The sequence below is a fragment of the Cebus imitator genome, unplaced genomic scaffold (assembly GCF_001604975.1).
Source record: "Cebus imitator isolate Cc_AM_T3 unplaced genomic scaffold, Cebus_imitator-1.0 Scaffold140, whole genome shotgun sequence".
NCBI lineage: Eukaryota > Metazoa > Chordata > Mammalia > Primates > Cebidae > Cebus > Cebus imitator.
The window spans coordinates 508,050-519,099 of record NW_016107455.1 but is presented as its reverse complement, the minus strand read 5'-3'; the positions used below and the strand labels follow the sequence as shown (position 1 = coordinate 519,099).

Here is an 11,050-nt window from a genome sequence, read left to right as displayed (position 1 = left end):
AAGCTGGCCGGGCGAGGTGGCTCACACCTGTAATCCTAGCACTTTGGGAGACCGAGGCGGGCATACTGCCTGAGGCCAAGAGTTTGAGACCAGCCTGGCCAACATGATGAAACTCTGTTTCTACTAATAGTATAAAAATTAGCCGGGTGTGGTATGGTAGGCACCTGTAATCCCAGCTACTCAAGAGACTGAGGTAGGAGAACTGCTTGAGCCTGGAGGCAGAGGTTGCCGTGAGTCGAGATCACGCCACTGCACTCCAGCCTGGGTGACAGAATGAGACTTTATTTGACAAAAAAAAAAAGTAGGGGAAGCTTTTCCAGATCACCTCTGCCCATTGTCTTGTTCTGTTCTGTTCTTTGTAAGCACTTACATTTTGAACTATTCACTGGGTGTCCTTTTCTTTACGTAATTTGCCTGTGTACCAAGCTAGATTTTAAGTCCCGTAAGGGCAGGGAGAACTTCTCTCTCATTTATGTGTAACCTCAGCACCAGGCACCCAACAGTAGGCATTGTCAAGTATCAGAGCAGGTAAAGGACAAAAGTTGCTGTCAGTGGGCTAGGGAGTAGACAGACCCAAGAAGCAACTGACTTGCAGTGGTTTGCTTTGCTCCCCAGGGGGCTGTTGTGGTTCCGACTATAAACAGTACGTGTTTGGCGGCTGGGCCTGGGCCTGGTGGTGTATCTCCGACACTCAGAGGTAAGCACCTGGGGGCTCTAGATCCTGTCATGGAGTGGGCCAGGGAGAGAGGGACTTTTAGCATTCTTCTGCTTTACCCCAAGGGTCCGCTAGAACCTCTACCATTTCCACATTCCATTCTGGTGGGTGGGGTCTTCTAAGAAGCAGGTGAGATGGATTGGGCAGGGATGCAGGAGACATGTATCAGGAATGTCTGTCATGGGTGCCCCCTTCTTAGTGGGTGTTCTTTTTTCCACTGGAGGCAGCATTACTTCTGTCCCAGAGAACTCAGGGTCATGCCCAGGCAGAATCTTGATTTCCTAATCATAGCTCAAAATTATTTAAGAAGTCTTTATTATATGCCCAGTTTGGCATGGGCATATGAAGAGAGGAAAGCCAGGAGAGACCCGATGCACACCCTTACCTATGTAGGCCCTGGGGTAATCCAGGCAGGGACTACGTGGCAGAGAATGGATATATAGTCAGAAGTGGTTCTGTGACAGTGATGAGTTAGAGACAGGGATGGGGACCTAATGAATTAGTGCTGGGGTTGGGGCAAGGCAGGTCTAGACCTCCTAAATCAGTCTGGAAAGACTTACTAGAAGAAGTGAGTTTTTAGCTCCCCAGAGGGCCCACCATTCAGCTCTACCTGCTGCTGCCTGCAGAGCCCAGGGCAGGGCCAGACCTGGCCTCCCCTGCCAGGTCTCATCTCCCACCTTTCCAGGATCACCCACTTCCTGATTATGGGAGGTGGAGGGGAGTAGCAGACCCTTCCCATCCAGGACCCAGGCAACAAGGGCAGCAGAGCTGTGGGCATGTTGCAAGGGGGTCAGTCAACCCACAGGGGAAATCATGGAGATTCCAGTGGAAACCCCCTCTGCCTAGCCCCCACACATCAGCAGCTCATGTCTGTACTGAGCTGCCAGCGCTTGAGGCTCCTGGAAGCCTGAGGACATCTGCTAGGGTTGGGGGAATGGGAAGCATGGCACAACGGATTAACTTCACTGGTTCCCAGTAACTGCTCCACTCTCCCACCTCTCCCCCTACTTTACCTGGCCGGAGGTGAGTAATATCCAGGGCTCAGATAGAGTAATCAATAGTGGCCATAGCCTCCACTCAAGAGGATCCTGGCCACACCTGAGTGGGCCAGTGGCTTGTCAGAAGCCATGGGGAGCCCTCTCCAGACACACCATCACCCTACACACTGTGCAGTCCCAGCACAACAGAGTATCTTGTCTAGATGCCTCGACCTGCAGCCAGGCCCACCTGTCTTGCGTGGGCAGCCACTGCTAGGGCAAGTCCCCTGCAGACCTTTCTCCATATTCTTGGTCCTCTGCTCTCCCTTCTTGCTCCAGGGAGCAGAACCAGGACAGAAGGGCTGAGCCTTTCTGACAGCAGGTTTGGAAGTTAGAGGTAAGGGACCTTGTATCTTTTCCCAGGACACCGACCTCACACCCAGGCTCCACATCCGCCCTGTGGTCCCACTGACTGGGTAGTCTGAGCCAGTAGTCCTTCCCCTCTTATCCCCTTTTCTGGGGGTCAGTTCCTTCCCCAGTCCCCAACCTGCTTGGGGGACATCTCCACAGGCTGGGGCCTTTATGTCCCTAGGCTTTCAGGAGCCTCTCAGGTCAGAGTAGAGGCTTCTAATAGCCTGGATACTCAGCCTCCCTCTAGAGGTCCTTTCTGCAGCTGTCACGTGCCTTGGGGTCAGCCATTCTCCTTACAGGCTCAGTGACCCATCCTGCTGCACTTTGCTGCTACATCCTATACTATCCCAAGGCCCTGATGTGGGCAGCTCTCTCTTCCTTACCTGAGCAATTCTCCACCCTTGGCATCTGAACTGCAGCCACCCTTCTTCCCTCCCTGCTACCCTTCGTCCCTCCCTCTCCCTATTTCCCGTTCTCCTTCCCCAGAAGAGAGCTTGGTAGGTTCCTGTCTGAGCTAGGTCAAGAGTCCTCTCAGGCCCAAGGATGCTAGTGTTAGAGGCTTGAATGAAGGCAACCTTTGCATGTCTGCATGGCCAGAGCCCCGGGGCTAGCACTGAGGATGGCCCTCCCAGGGTTGAGATGGAGGCTGCGCATCACCTGCTGTTCCTCCTCACCCCCTCCACCTGCTTCTGCCCCTTCACCCTTGGCCTCTGTCCTCTCTTCCTTCCTCTGATTTAGGGAAACTTTCCACACTGTCCACAGCCTGGCCTCTGCCTAGACAGCCACCCTACACACACTGCCTAGGGAGGCCCAGCCAGAATAAGCCAGGGAGCTTTGAGGCACCTTGATTTCTTTGCCAATAATCTTCTCTCTGCCCCTGGCCAACTTTGGAAATTCCCAATTAAATGTCTCCTTTATCTCCCGGTTGTCCCTGAGTTTTCCAGCAGGAGCACACTTTCTCCCCCAGGCTTCCTTGACTCCCACATCAGAACATCCAATTTTTCTTTCAGCTTTTCTGGCCTGGCCTTGCCTTCTTAGTGATAGATAGTGCAGACCTGGTGGATTCAGTGTTTGCTAAAGCTCAGGAGTTCCCAGAATAGCCTCCCATTCCCAATTTCTGGAAACACAGGTTTACCTGTGTAAAGACGGTGGGGGCTAAGGCTCAGTCCCCCACGTTGTGAGAGGATCCCTGGGAAAGTGAGGTGGCAGGCAACCTGGGTGCCCTGTGCATAAGCCTCCCAGCCTCATGCCGCAGGCCCAGGTTGGCAGCAGGCATCTTCCCCAGCCCAGCAGCTCCTCACTGGAAGGGTTTGGGGACTAGAGAAGAGACCTAGAGGCCTCAGGCCAGCATGGAGGTTTCGCTCTCCTGCAGCCCTCAGCTGAGCTGCAGTTGGGGGTTGGATTACTGACAGCATGTCTACCCCCCAGGCGTCAGGCATCAGTGCTTATCTGGTAACTACTGTGTGTGTTTGCTGTGTCCCCTCCTCCCCTTCCTGTCCCTACCTCTCCCCAACCCCTGGCTGCTCCTCAGACTGTCTCTGGAGGTTATGACCATCCTGTGTCGCTGTGAGAATATTGAGACGTCGGAGGGGGTTCCACTATTCGTAACAGGGGTTGCACAGGTAATAACCCACCTGCTTCCTCCTCCATGTCTAACCTTCTCTCTTCCTGCCCTGCGGGGCCTGGCAGACAGGAGCCGATGAACTCCCCTCCTAAGAATGTGCCTTTCTCCCTCTCCTCTTTTCTCTCCTCCGTTGCCCTGGGTGCCAGGATGGATCCCAGTAGATCCCCAGGTCCCTTGCCCTTGCCTATCGGACTGCAAGCGGGGAAAGAGTAAGGGATTCTGGAAGCTCTGCCAAGTCTGCCAGCGAGTGTCCCAGGATGCCAAGCCTTCATTACCATGCAGCCATAGCTGGTGAAATCTATTCTTGGACTTGGGTGTTAAGTAGCTCCAAATGTTTACTCTGTCATATGTGGGTTCCCCTCTTCATTGCTTCATTCACCAGCTCTCTACTGAGCACCTTCTCAGTTCAAGTCACGTGGACTGCAGGAGTGAACATCAAAAAGCTCCTGCCCCCTCAGAGTCCGTGTGCCAGCTGGTTCCCAGGCTGGAAGAGGGCTGAACAGCGTCTTCCTCATCCCCTCCCTCTGCATTAAATTGCCCATCAGCCTGCTTAGGCAAAAATATTGCATCACCACTCCCTTCTTCACCCATCCTGCCATCTCCAATGGGGAAGGGAACCATCCCCATCTCATTAGCCCTTGTAGCCATGGGAGGTGCAGAGGCCTGAGAGGCTCAGAGCACCTTGTGTGGAAGGGGTAGGGTCCAGGCCTCCCTCAGTACTCCATTTGGTGCAGTCCTGTCCCCCGCCAAACCCACTCCTATACTTGAAACATCTGCAAATGCCCAGATTCCTTTTAAGCTGGGTGACTGTGGACCCTGGAGGAATCAGATTGCCTGGCCAGAACAACTCTGTCCAGGGTTAACACTCCTTGGCCAAGAGGCTCTAATGGGACCTCAGTCTACGTTCCCCATGTGACCCACCTGGGCCTAATACCAGAGGTGGGTTTCAAGTCAAAGACTACAGCCAGGTGGAGGGACCAGGTAGGTCTTCCCTGGCAAGGGGCAGGTACAGGATCACTTCCATCTTGACCCGGCAGTGGGCATACTCCCAGGATGCCAGGCAATCAGGCAGAGCTTTCCAGGCAGCTTCCTGGGGCACCTGGGGTGCTGAGTAGACCAAGGAATGGGTCAGGGCCCCTGTGGGAGGCTCAGATGACATCCACGCTAGCCTGCAGGGCCAGGAGGACCAGCACTGACTTGCTATCCTAGAACATACACACAGCTACACCTGGATTCTCCCTGCCAACAGCCCGGACCACCCACGGCCACTTCTTTCCACTTAGTTTTTCTCACTATTCCAGCCAGGCTGACTTGAGCAGAGGGTGTGTGCACATACACAGCCCGCTTCTACTCCTCCTGGGGCCACCTGCACCCACGCTCCCACCACCAGCCCGCCTCCTTCTCAGACACTCGCATCTACAGCCCCTTGGAGAGTCCTCCCTCCACCCTTTTCACCAGGACCCAGCTGGAGCCGTGAGGTACTAGACTTTCCCAACACTGCCAGGCCCTGGGCCCCCAGACCCATGCCCCTGTTTTGCATTTCTTGGCAGGATTTCCCTAGAGATTATGACGTTGCAGCCCCGCTGCGAGGACGTAGAGACGGCCGAGGGGGTAGCTTTAACTGTGACGGGTGTCGCCCAGGTATAGTAACTCAGCAGCCCTGCGCATGTCCATTGAGCTGCCTGGTCCCGTACTCGGGTTCGGGGGGAGGAGGAGAGGACGGCAGCCAGGGGCAGTCTCTCTCTAGCGTCCCAGCCCCACAAGTCCCACTAGAGAGGGCGAGTCAGGTCATTGCCACTGGAACTTGCTCACCCAGCCCTTTTGGCCACCCAGCAGGACTAACAGACACCCCTTCTTTCCTCAGCGGGCCCACGAAGGACAGAACCAGTGCTGAGGGCTCCTGGCTCACTAACCCCACCCTCATTCTTTGCAGGTGTTGGAAATGCCAACCCCCAGAATCCAGGCCTTCCTTGTTCCCTGCGTACGGGGTGGGTGGGGTGGGGCCCAGAGAGAGGCCATGTGAGGCAGAGGAGCTCTGGACTCTGGGAGTTGGAGGCTGTGTCATATTCCCAGCTGGGGGACTGGGTGGGGGCTTCCTACCCTGATCCACCTCTCAGCTTCACAGGGCAGCAAGGTTCAGCCATGTTGTAGGCCTCAGCGAGGGGTTGGCTGAGTACCTCAAAAAGGAGAGGCACCCTTGGTCGCATCCCCCGACCCTCTCCTGCCCTGTCTAGGCTCTTTCCTTCTCTGTCTGTGTCCCTATTGCTCATTCTCCTTGTCATACTCTCTGCCCCTCAGCCTGAGGGTCTCCCATGTGTTGGAAGTCTGCAAAGGAAGAATTGGCTGGTGAGGGGACAGTGAGCTGGAGGGGTGGGGAGACAAGCCCCGAATGCCCAGGAGAGGCCGTGGCAGGGCCTGGGGCTGCCAATGCAGTGAAGTTTCTCAGTATTAGGAATCCCTTGTGCTGCTGTCTCCCCACTAGAGGCCTCAGACAGATTCCAGCCCCCAGGGCCTCCAGGTCTGAAAAAAGGAGGGAAGGGGGTACAGCCACCACCCTGCCTACTTCTGGGTCTGGGGCCTCCGTCTGCCTCACTCCTGCCTGACTGAAGTGCCTCTGTCATCACTGGCAGGTGAAGATCATGACAGAGAAGGAACTCCTGGCCGTGGCTTGTGAGCAGTTTCTGGGTAAGAATGTGCAGGACATCAAAAACGTCGTCCTGCAGACCCTGGAGGGACATCTGCGCTCCATCCTCGGTGAGGCCCTATCCAGCCTTTGAGGAGCTTCATGGGGTTCGTAAGCCAGGGCAGGGAGGGGTGCAGGTCTGGGCAGGGGGCCTCTTTCACTGGGGTTTCAAGGTAAAACATTTTTCCTCAAGTATTTAATTTTAAAACTTCAGGTGACTTGAGTGGAGAGGGCATTGGGGTGGGATGGGCCTGGGGGGCTGTCAGTCTGCTCAGGAACCTGGTGCTGCTTGGGACACTTCTCGTCCAGCCTGGACTCTGCAGCAGGAGGCTCAATGTTAAATGCTGTTGAGGAGATACTCCAGAAAGACCCAACTCAGACTGCAGCACCCCTGCATGCACCCAACCTCTCCATGAATGCCTCCTCCCTTCCCCAGCTGGCTGGGTCCCTGGGAAACCAGCCCCTGATCCCTCTGCCCCCAGGGACTCTGACAGTGGAGCAGATTTATCAAGACCGGGACCAGTTTGCCAAGCTGGTGAGGGAGGTGGCCGCCCCTGACGTTGGCCGCATGGGCATTGAGATCCTCAGCTTCACCATCAAGGTACAGTGTGATAGGAAGCTGTATCTCCTAGTGTTCATCTGGGAGAAGGTGGCTTGGCTAGAGGAGCACCTTTGTGCCTCTGGCTGCTCCTTTCAGCTTATGATACCCTTTTTCCTCCCCAGGACGTGTATGATAAAGTGGACTATCTGAGCTCCCTGGGCAAGACACAGACTGCTGTGGTACAGAGAGATGCTGACATTGGTGTGGCCGAGGCTGAACGGGACGCAGGCATCCGGGTCCGTGGGTTCAAGGATGGGAAACTCAGGGGTGATAGGATCATGTTCACAGGGAAACTCTACTCACTTGCCCCTTCTGCCCCCAGGAAGCTGAGTGCAAGAAGGAGATGCTGGATGTAAAGTTCATGGCAGACACCAAGATTGCTGACTCTAAGCGAGCCTTTGAGCTGCAAAAGTCGGCCTTCAGTGAGGAGGTTAACATCAAGGTGAGCAGCCTGAGAGCATCCTGGGTTGGGGCTCAGGGATCAGGACTTGGTGACCAGCTTCTAATGTGCCAGTCACCTTCTTGCCACAGACAGCCGAAGCTCAGTTGGCCTACGAGCTGCAGGGGGCCCGTGAGCAGCAGAAGATCCGGCAGGAAGAGATTGAGATTGAGGTTGTGCAGCGCAAGAAGCAGATTGACGTGGAGGCGCAGGAGATCCTGCGCACGGACAAGGAGCTCATCGCTACGGTGCGCCGGCCTGCCGAGGCCGAGGCCCACCGGATCCAGCAGATCGCCGAGGGTGAAAAGTGAGAGCCGCCCAGGTGCCGGGATCGGGGCTAAGTCAGGCTCCTCTGCCCTCTACTCTCCTGACCACAGCTTGGAAGCCACTTCCACCTCCACTATGTCTGCTCGCTCACTGTGAAGTGAGAATAACCCCACATTCCCTGTGGGGGTCCTAGATAAAGGAGGCTCCAGTGCCTGGTGCAGTGCATGGGAATAGAAGGCATCCTGGTTTTTCCCCTCCCACATACAGCTGGGAGCTGGTGGCCTCTCCCTGGCCAGAGCCAGAAGGCCAGGCCACCCCTACCCTTCAAATGTCTCCCACCCCTGACAGCACCAGAGCAGAGGGTTTGCAGGTTTGCTGGCCCCCAGGCAAGATTTAAGGGGACCCTGGTGCATCCCACTGATACTGCCCGGCCTGGTCTCCCCCAGGGTGAAGCAGGTCCTCTTGGCACAGGCAGAGGCTGAGAAGATCCGCAAAATTGGGGAGGCGGAGGCAGCAGTCATCGAGGCGATGGGCAAGGCGGAGGCTGAGCGGATGAAGCTCAAGGCAGAAGCCTACCAGAAATACGGGGATGCAGCCAAGATGGCCTTGGTGCTGGAGGCCCTGCCCCAGGTGAGGCTTCCACTCAGGTGGGTCCCAGGGTTCAAGTGTCCTTGCTTGACTAGCTGGGCGAGTTCCAGAACTTCCCTGGGCTTTGCGAGTGACACAGGGACAGGTGGCTAGAAGGGTTAAAGAGAAGTGTCCTAAGCAGGGGCAGGAACCCTACAACAGGCCTAAGCCATCCCTGGCCCACACAGCCTCTCTTACCATGCTAGACTAAGGGCCGGCCAGGCTGCTTTGGGGTTGGAGTGAGCTGAGGAAGGGAGGGAGAGATGCTGGACTGGGCTGGGGACGGAGTCAGCACCAACCAGTCTCTCCTCCCACTCTTACCTCCTAGATTGCTGCCAAAATTGCCGCTCCACTTACCAAAGTCGATGAGATTGTGGTCCTCAGTGGGGACAACAGCAAGGTGACATCAGAAGTGAACCGACTGCTGGCCGAGCTGCCTGCCTCTGTGCATGCCCTCACGGGCGTGGACCTATCTAAGGTGTGTGCCTGCCTAGCTGCAGCAGTGGGGTTGCCTGGGCAGCCCATCCGACAGGCCCAGGCAGAGTGGTCCTGGGCTCTGAGCCTCATGGCATCTCCCATCCTTGCAGATACCCCTGATCAAGAAGGCCACCGGTGTCCAAGTATGAGGCTCCTGCAGGCATACTCTCTTCGGCAGCCACCCGGCCCTCCCTCCAGCACCTGTTTTAATCCCACAGGAACAACGGGAATGTTACTGACTGGTGCCTTATCTTGAAGGGACCAGAAGTGCTGTGTGTTCAGGCCATCTCTGGCTGTCTTCCCATCTCTCCTGTCTCTGTCCACCTCTTCCTCTCCTTTACCCCACGTTCACTGCCACTTTCATCGGGTTTGTCTCTCATCTCCCTGTGTCTTCCTTTGTCTTTTTCTCTCCCCCCATGCACAACATGTAGTATAAGCTGAAGATGTTTATTACAATCACTCTCTGTCTATGGGGGGTGGCCCCGCTGCTCCTCAGAATCCTGGTGCCTTGAAGTTCTCTGTGTATCTGTCCGTCCTCCCTAGGGCCCTGGCCAGAACTCAGCATGGGCAGGGGTTCTGGGTAGGACGGTCACTGTCCCCTCTCCTGGACTTATCTTCCCAGCCCTAAACCCTGCCCCAGGAAGCCCACAACCTCAGCTGCTGATGCCCCTCTAGGCCTGGGCAGCCATGGCCTATAGGGTCCAGAACCACTGTCCTTCCCCTCATCTGCCCCAGGCCCCGGCTGGCACTCATACCCTGTATTCTTTCCTCCACCCCAGGGCACAGAGGCAAGGCCTCCTGCCTACAGCAGCTTCCTCAGTTTCCTACTGCCTTAGGAGGCCCCTGCTTGTGCTCAGGGAAGGACTCTTCATGGGCATGTTCCTGCTGGGGCAGTGGGGCTTGGTCCCAACTCTGCTAAGTTTTCTGAGATCAGGGTCTAGCCCTGTTGGGGACAGAAAAGTATGTAGACCTTCCTGCTAGGGCTGCAGTGTCCTGGGTTTTGGGCCCTTCCAGTGGGCAAGGCTGTGCCAACCCTGTACAGAATCGAGTGCTATAGCCTGGCCAGACCCCAGAGCCCTTGTGCTATCTTACTTCCTGGCCAGAGTGATAGGATTCCAGTCATAAGGAAGCAGCCCAATCCTCTGCCTCCTTGCTCCAATGGAGGCAGAAGAGCCCAGGACACAAGCGTCCTGGCAGGGGTGCTGTGGGTGTCCAGTGGTCCTGGCTCCCCACCCTGGCCCTGCCCCAGCCTGTGTAGCTCTTCCTGCATGTGGATGCTGCATGTCTGGTCTGGGGCTTGGATGTTGCACTGCCCCACTGCCTGTCCCTTCTGGTAAAATAAAGATTTCTTAACGCCCACGCCAGCATTGTGTCTTCTGTGAGGAGAGAGACTGAGAGCCGAGAACCAACCAGGTCCCTCCCCTTCTTTAGCATCAAGGCAGCTTTTAGCCTGTTCTTCCCAACCCTAGCCACTGGGGGGCAACAGCACACTGGCCTTGCCCCTAGTAGAGCCTTGGGCATGACTGATAGGCCAAGATGCTGAGGCCAGACCCCAACCCTGGAACACCTAGCTCCATCACAGGCAGAAGGTGGAGGGGGCGAGCAGGGTGCAGTTGCATACACCTGTAGTCCCAACTACTCAGGAGGCTGAGATGAGAGAGGATTGCTTGAGCCTAGGAGTTTGAGGCCAGCCTGGGCAACATAGCAAGACCCCATCTCTTAACAAAACAAAGAAAAGTTGGAGGAAGCTGCCAGGTTCACTGCACCTCTGTACCAGTGTACTGAGCCCTACTCAGTAATGGAGCCCATCTCTCAGGCTTAAGAGCTTAGATTCTGAAGTAAGGCAGTTTTGGTTTAAATTTCAGCTTTTTGTTTATAGCCATTACTGGAAAAAATAAGAAAAGAAAATAAATTTCAGCTTTGTTGTTTATACCTGTGTTATCTTAGGCAAGTAACTTCATCTTTCTGGGCCTCAATATTCTTATTCATCTAATAAATTTATCAAATGCTTGCCATGTACCAAGCATGTCTTAGATGCTAGAGAGACGAGTGAACAAAATGAATAGCCATTGAAGCTTACATTCCGGTAGAAACGAAAATATACAGTATGGCCGGGCGCGGTGGCTCACGCCTGTAATCCCAGCACTTTGGGAGGCCGAGGCGGGTGGATCACGAGGTCAAGAGATCGAGACCATCCTGGTCAACATGGTGAAACCCCGTCTCTACTAA

At 55.5% G+C, this 11,050-nt stretch overlaps 1 protein-coding gene across 9 annotated transcripts in view; it reads left to right on the top strand.

The window, feature by feature from the left end:
- The window catches only part of FLOT2 (flotillin 2), a 21,048-nt gene extending 10,863 nt beyond the window's left edge, over positions 1 to 10,185 (top strand). For 2 of the 9 annotated variants that reach the window (XM_017542129.1, XM_017542138.2), the window contains 10 exons: positions 616 to 697; positions 5,278 to 5,368; positions 6,358 to 6,481; positions 6,893 to 7,011; positions 7,134 to 7,247; positions 7,334 to 7,453; positions 7,543 to 7,757; positions 8,164 to 8,347; positions 8,673 to 8,822; positions 8,932 to 10,185. In XM_017542129.1, coding sequence (XP_017397618.1) covers positions 616 to 697; positions 5,278 to 5,368; positions 6,358 to 6,481; positions 6,893 to 7,011; positions 7,134 to 7,247; positions 7,334 to 7,453; positions 7,543 to 7,757; positions 8,164 to 8,347; positions 8,673 to 8,822; positions 8,932 to 8,970 — 1,238 coding nt within the window. In that variant the 3' untranslated portion in view covers positions 8,971 to 10,185. Of the gene's footprint in view, positions 1 to 615; positions 698 to 780; positions 845 to 3,634; positions 3,726 to 5,277; positions 5,369 to 5,794; positions 6,246 to 6,357; positions 6,482 to 6,892; positions 7,012 to 7,133; positions 7,248 to 7,333; positions 7,454 to 7,542; positions 7,758 to 8,163; positions 8,348 to 8,672; positions 8,823 to 8,931 lie in introns of those variants that run through there. The other 7 variants (XM_037743305.1, XM_017542130.2, XM_017542132.2 and 4 more) reach the window with 7 other exon arrangements.
- Positions 10,186 to 11,050: the final 865 nt, after the last annotated feature.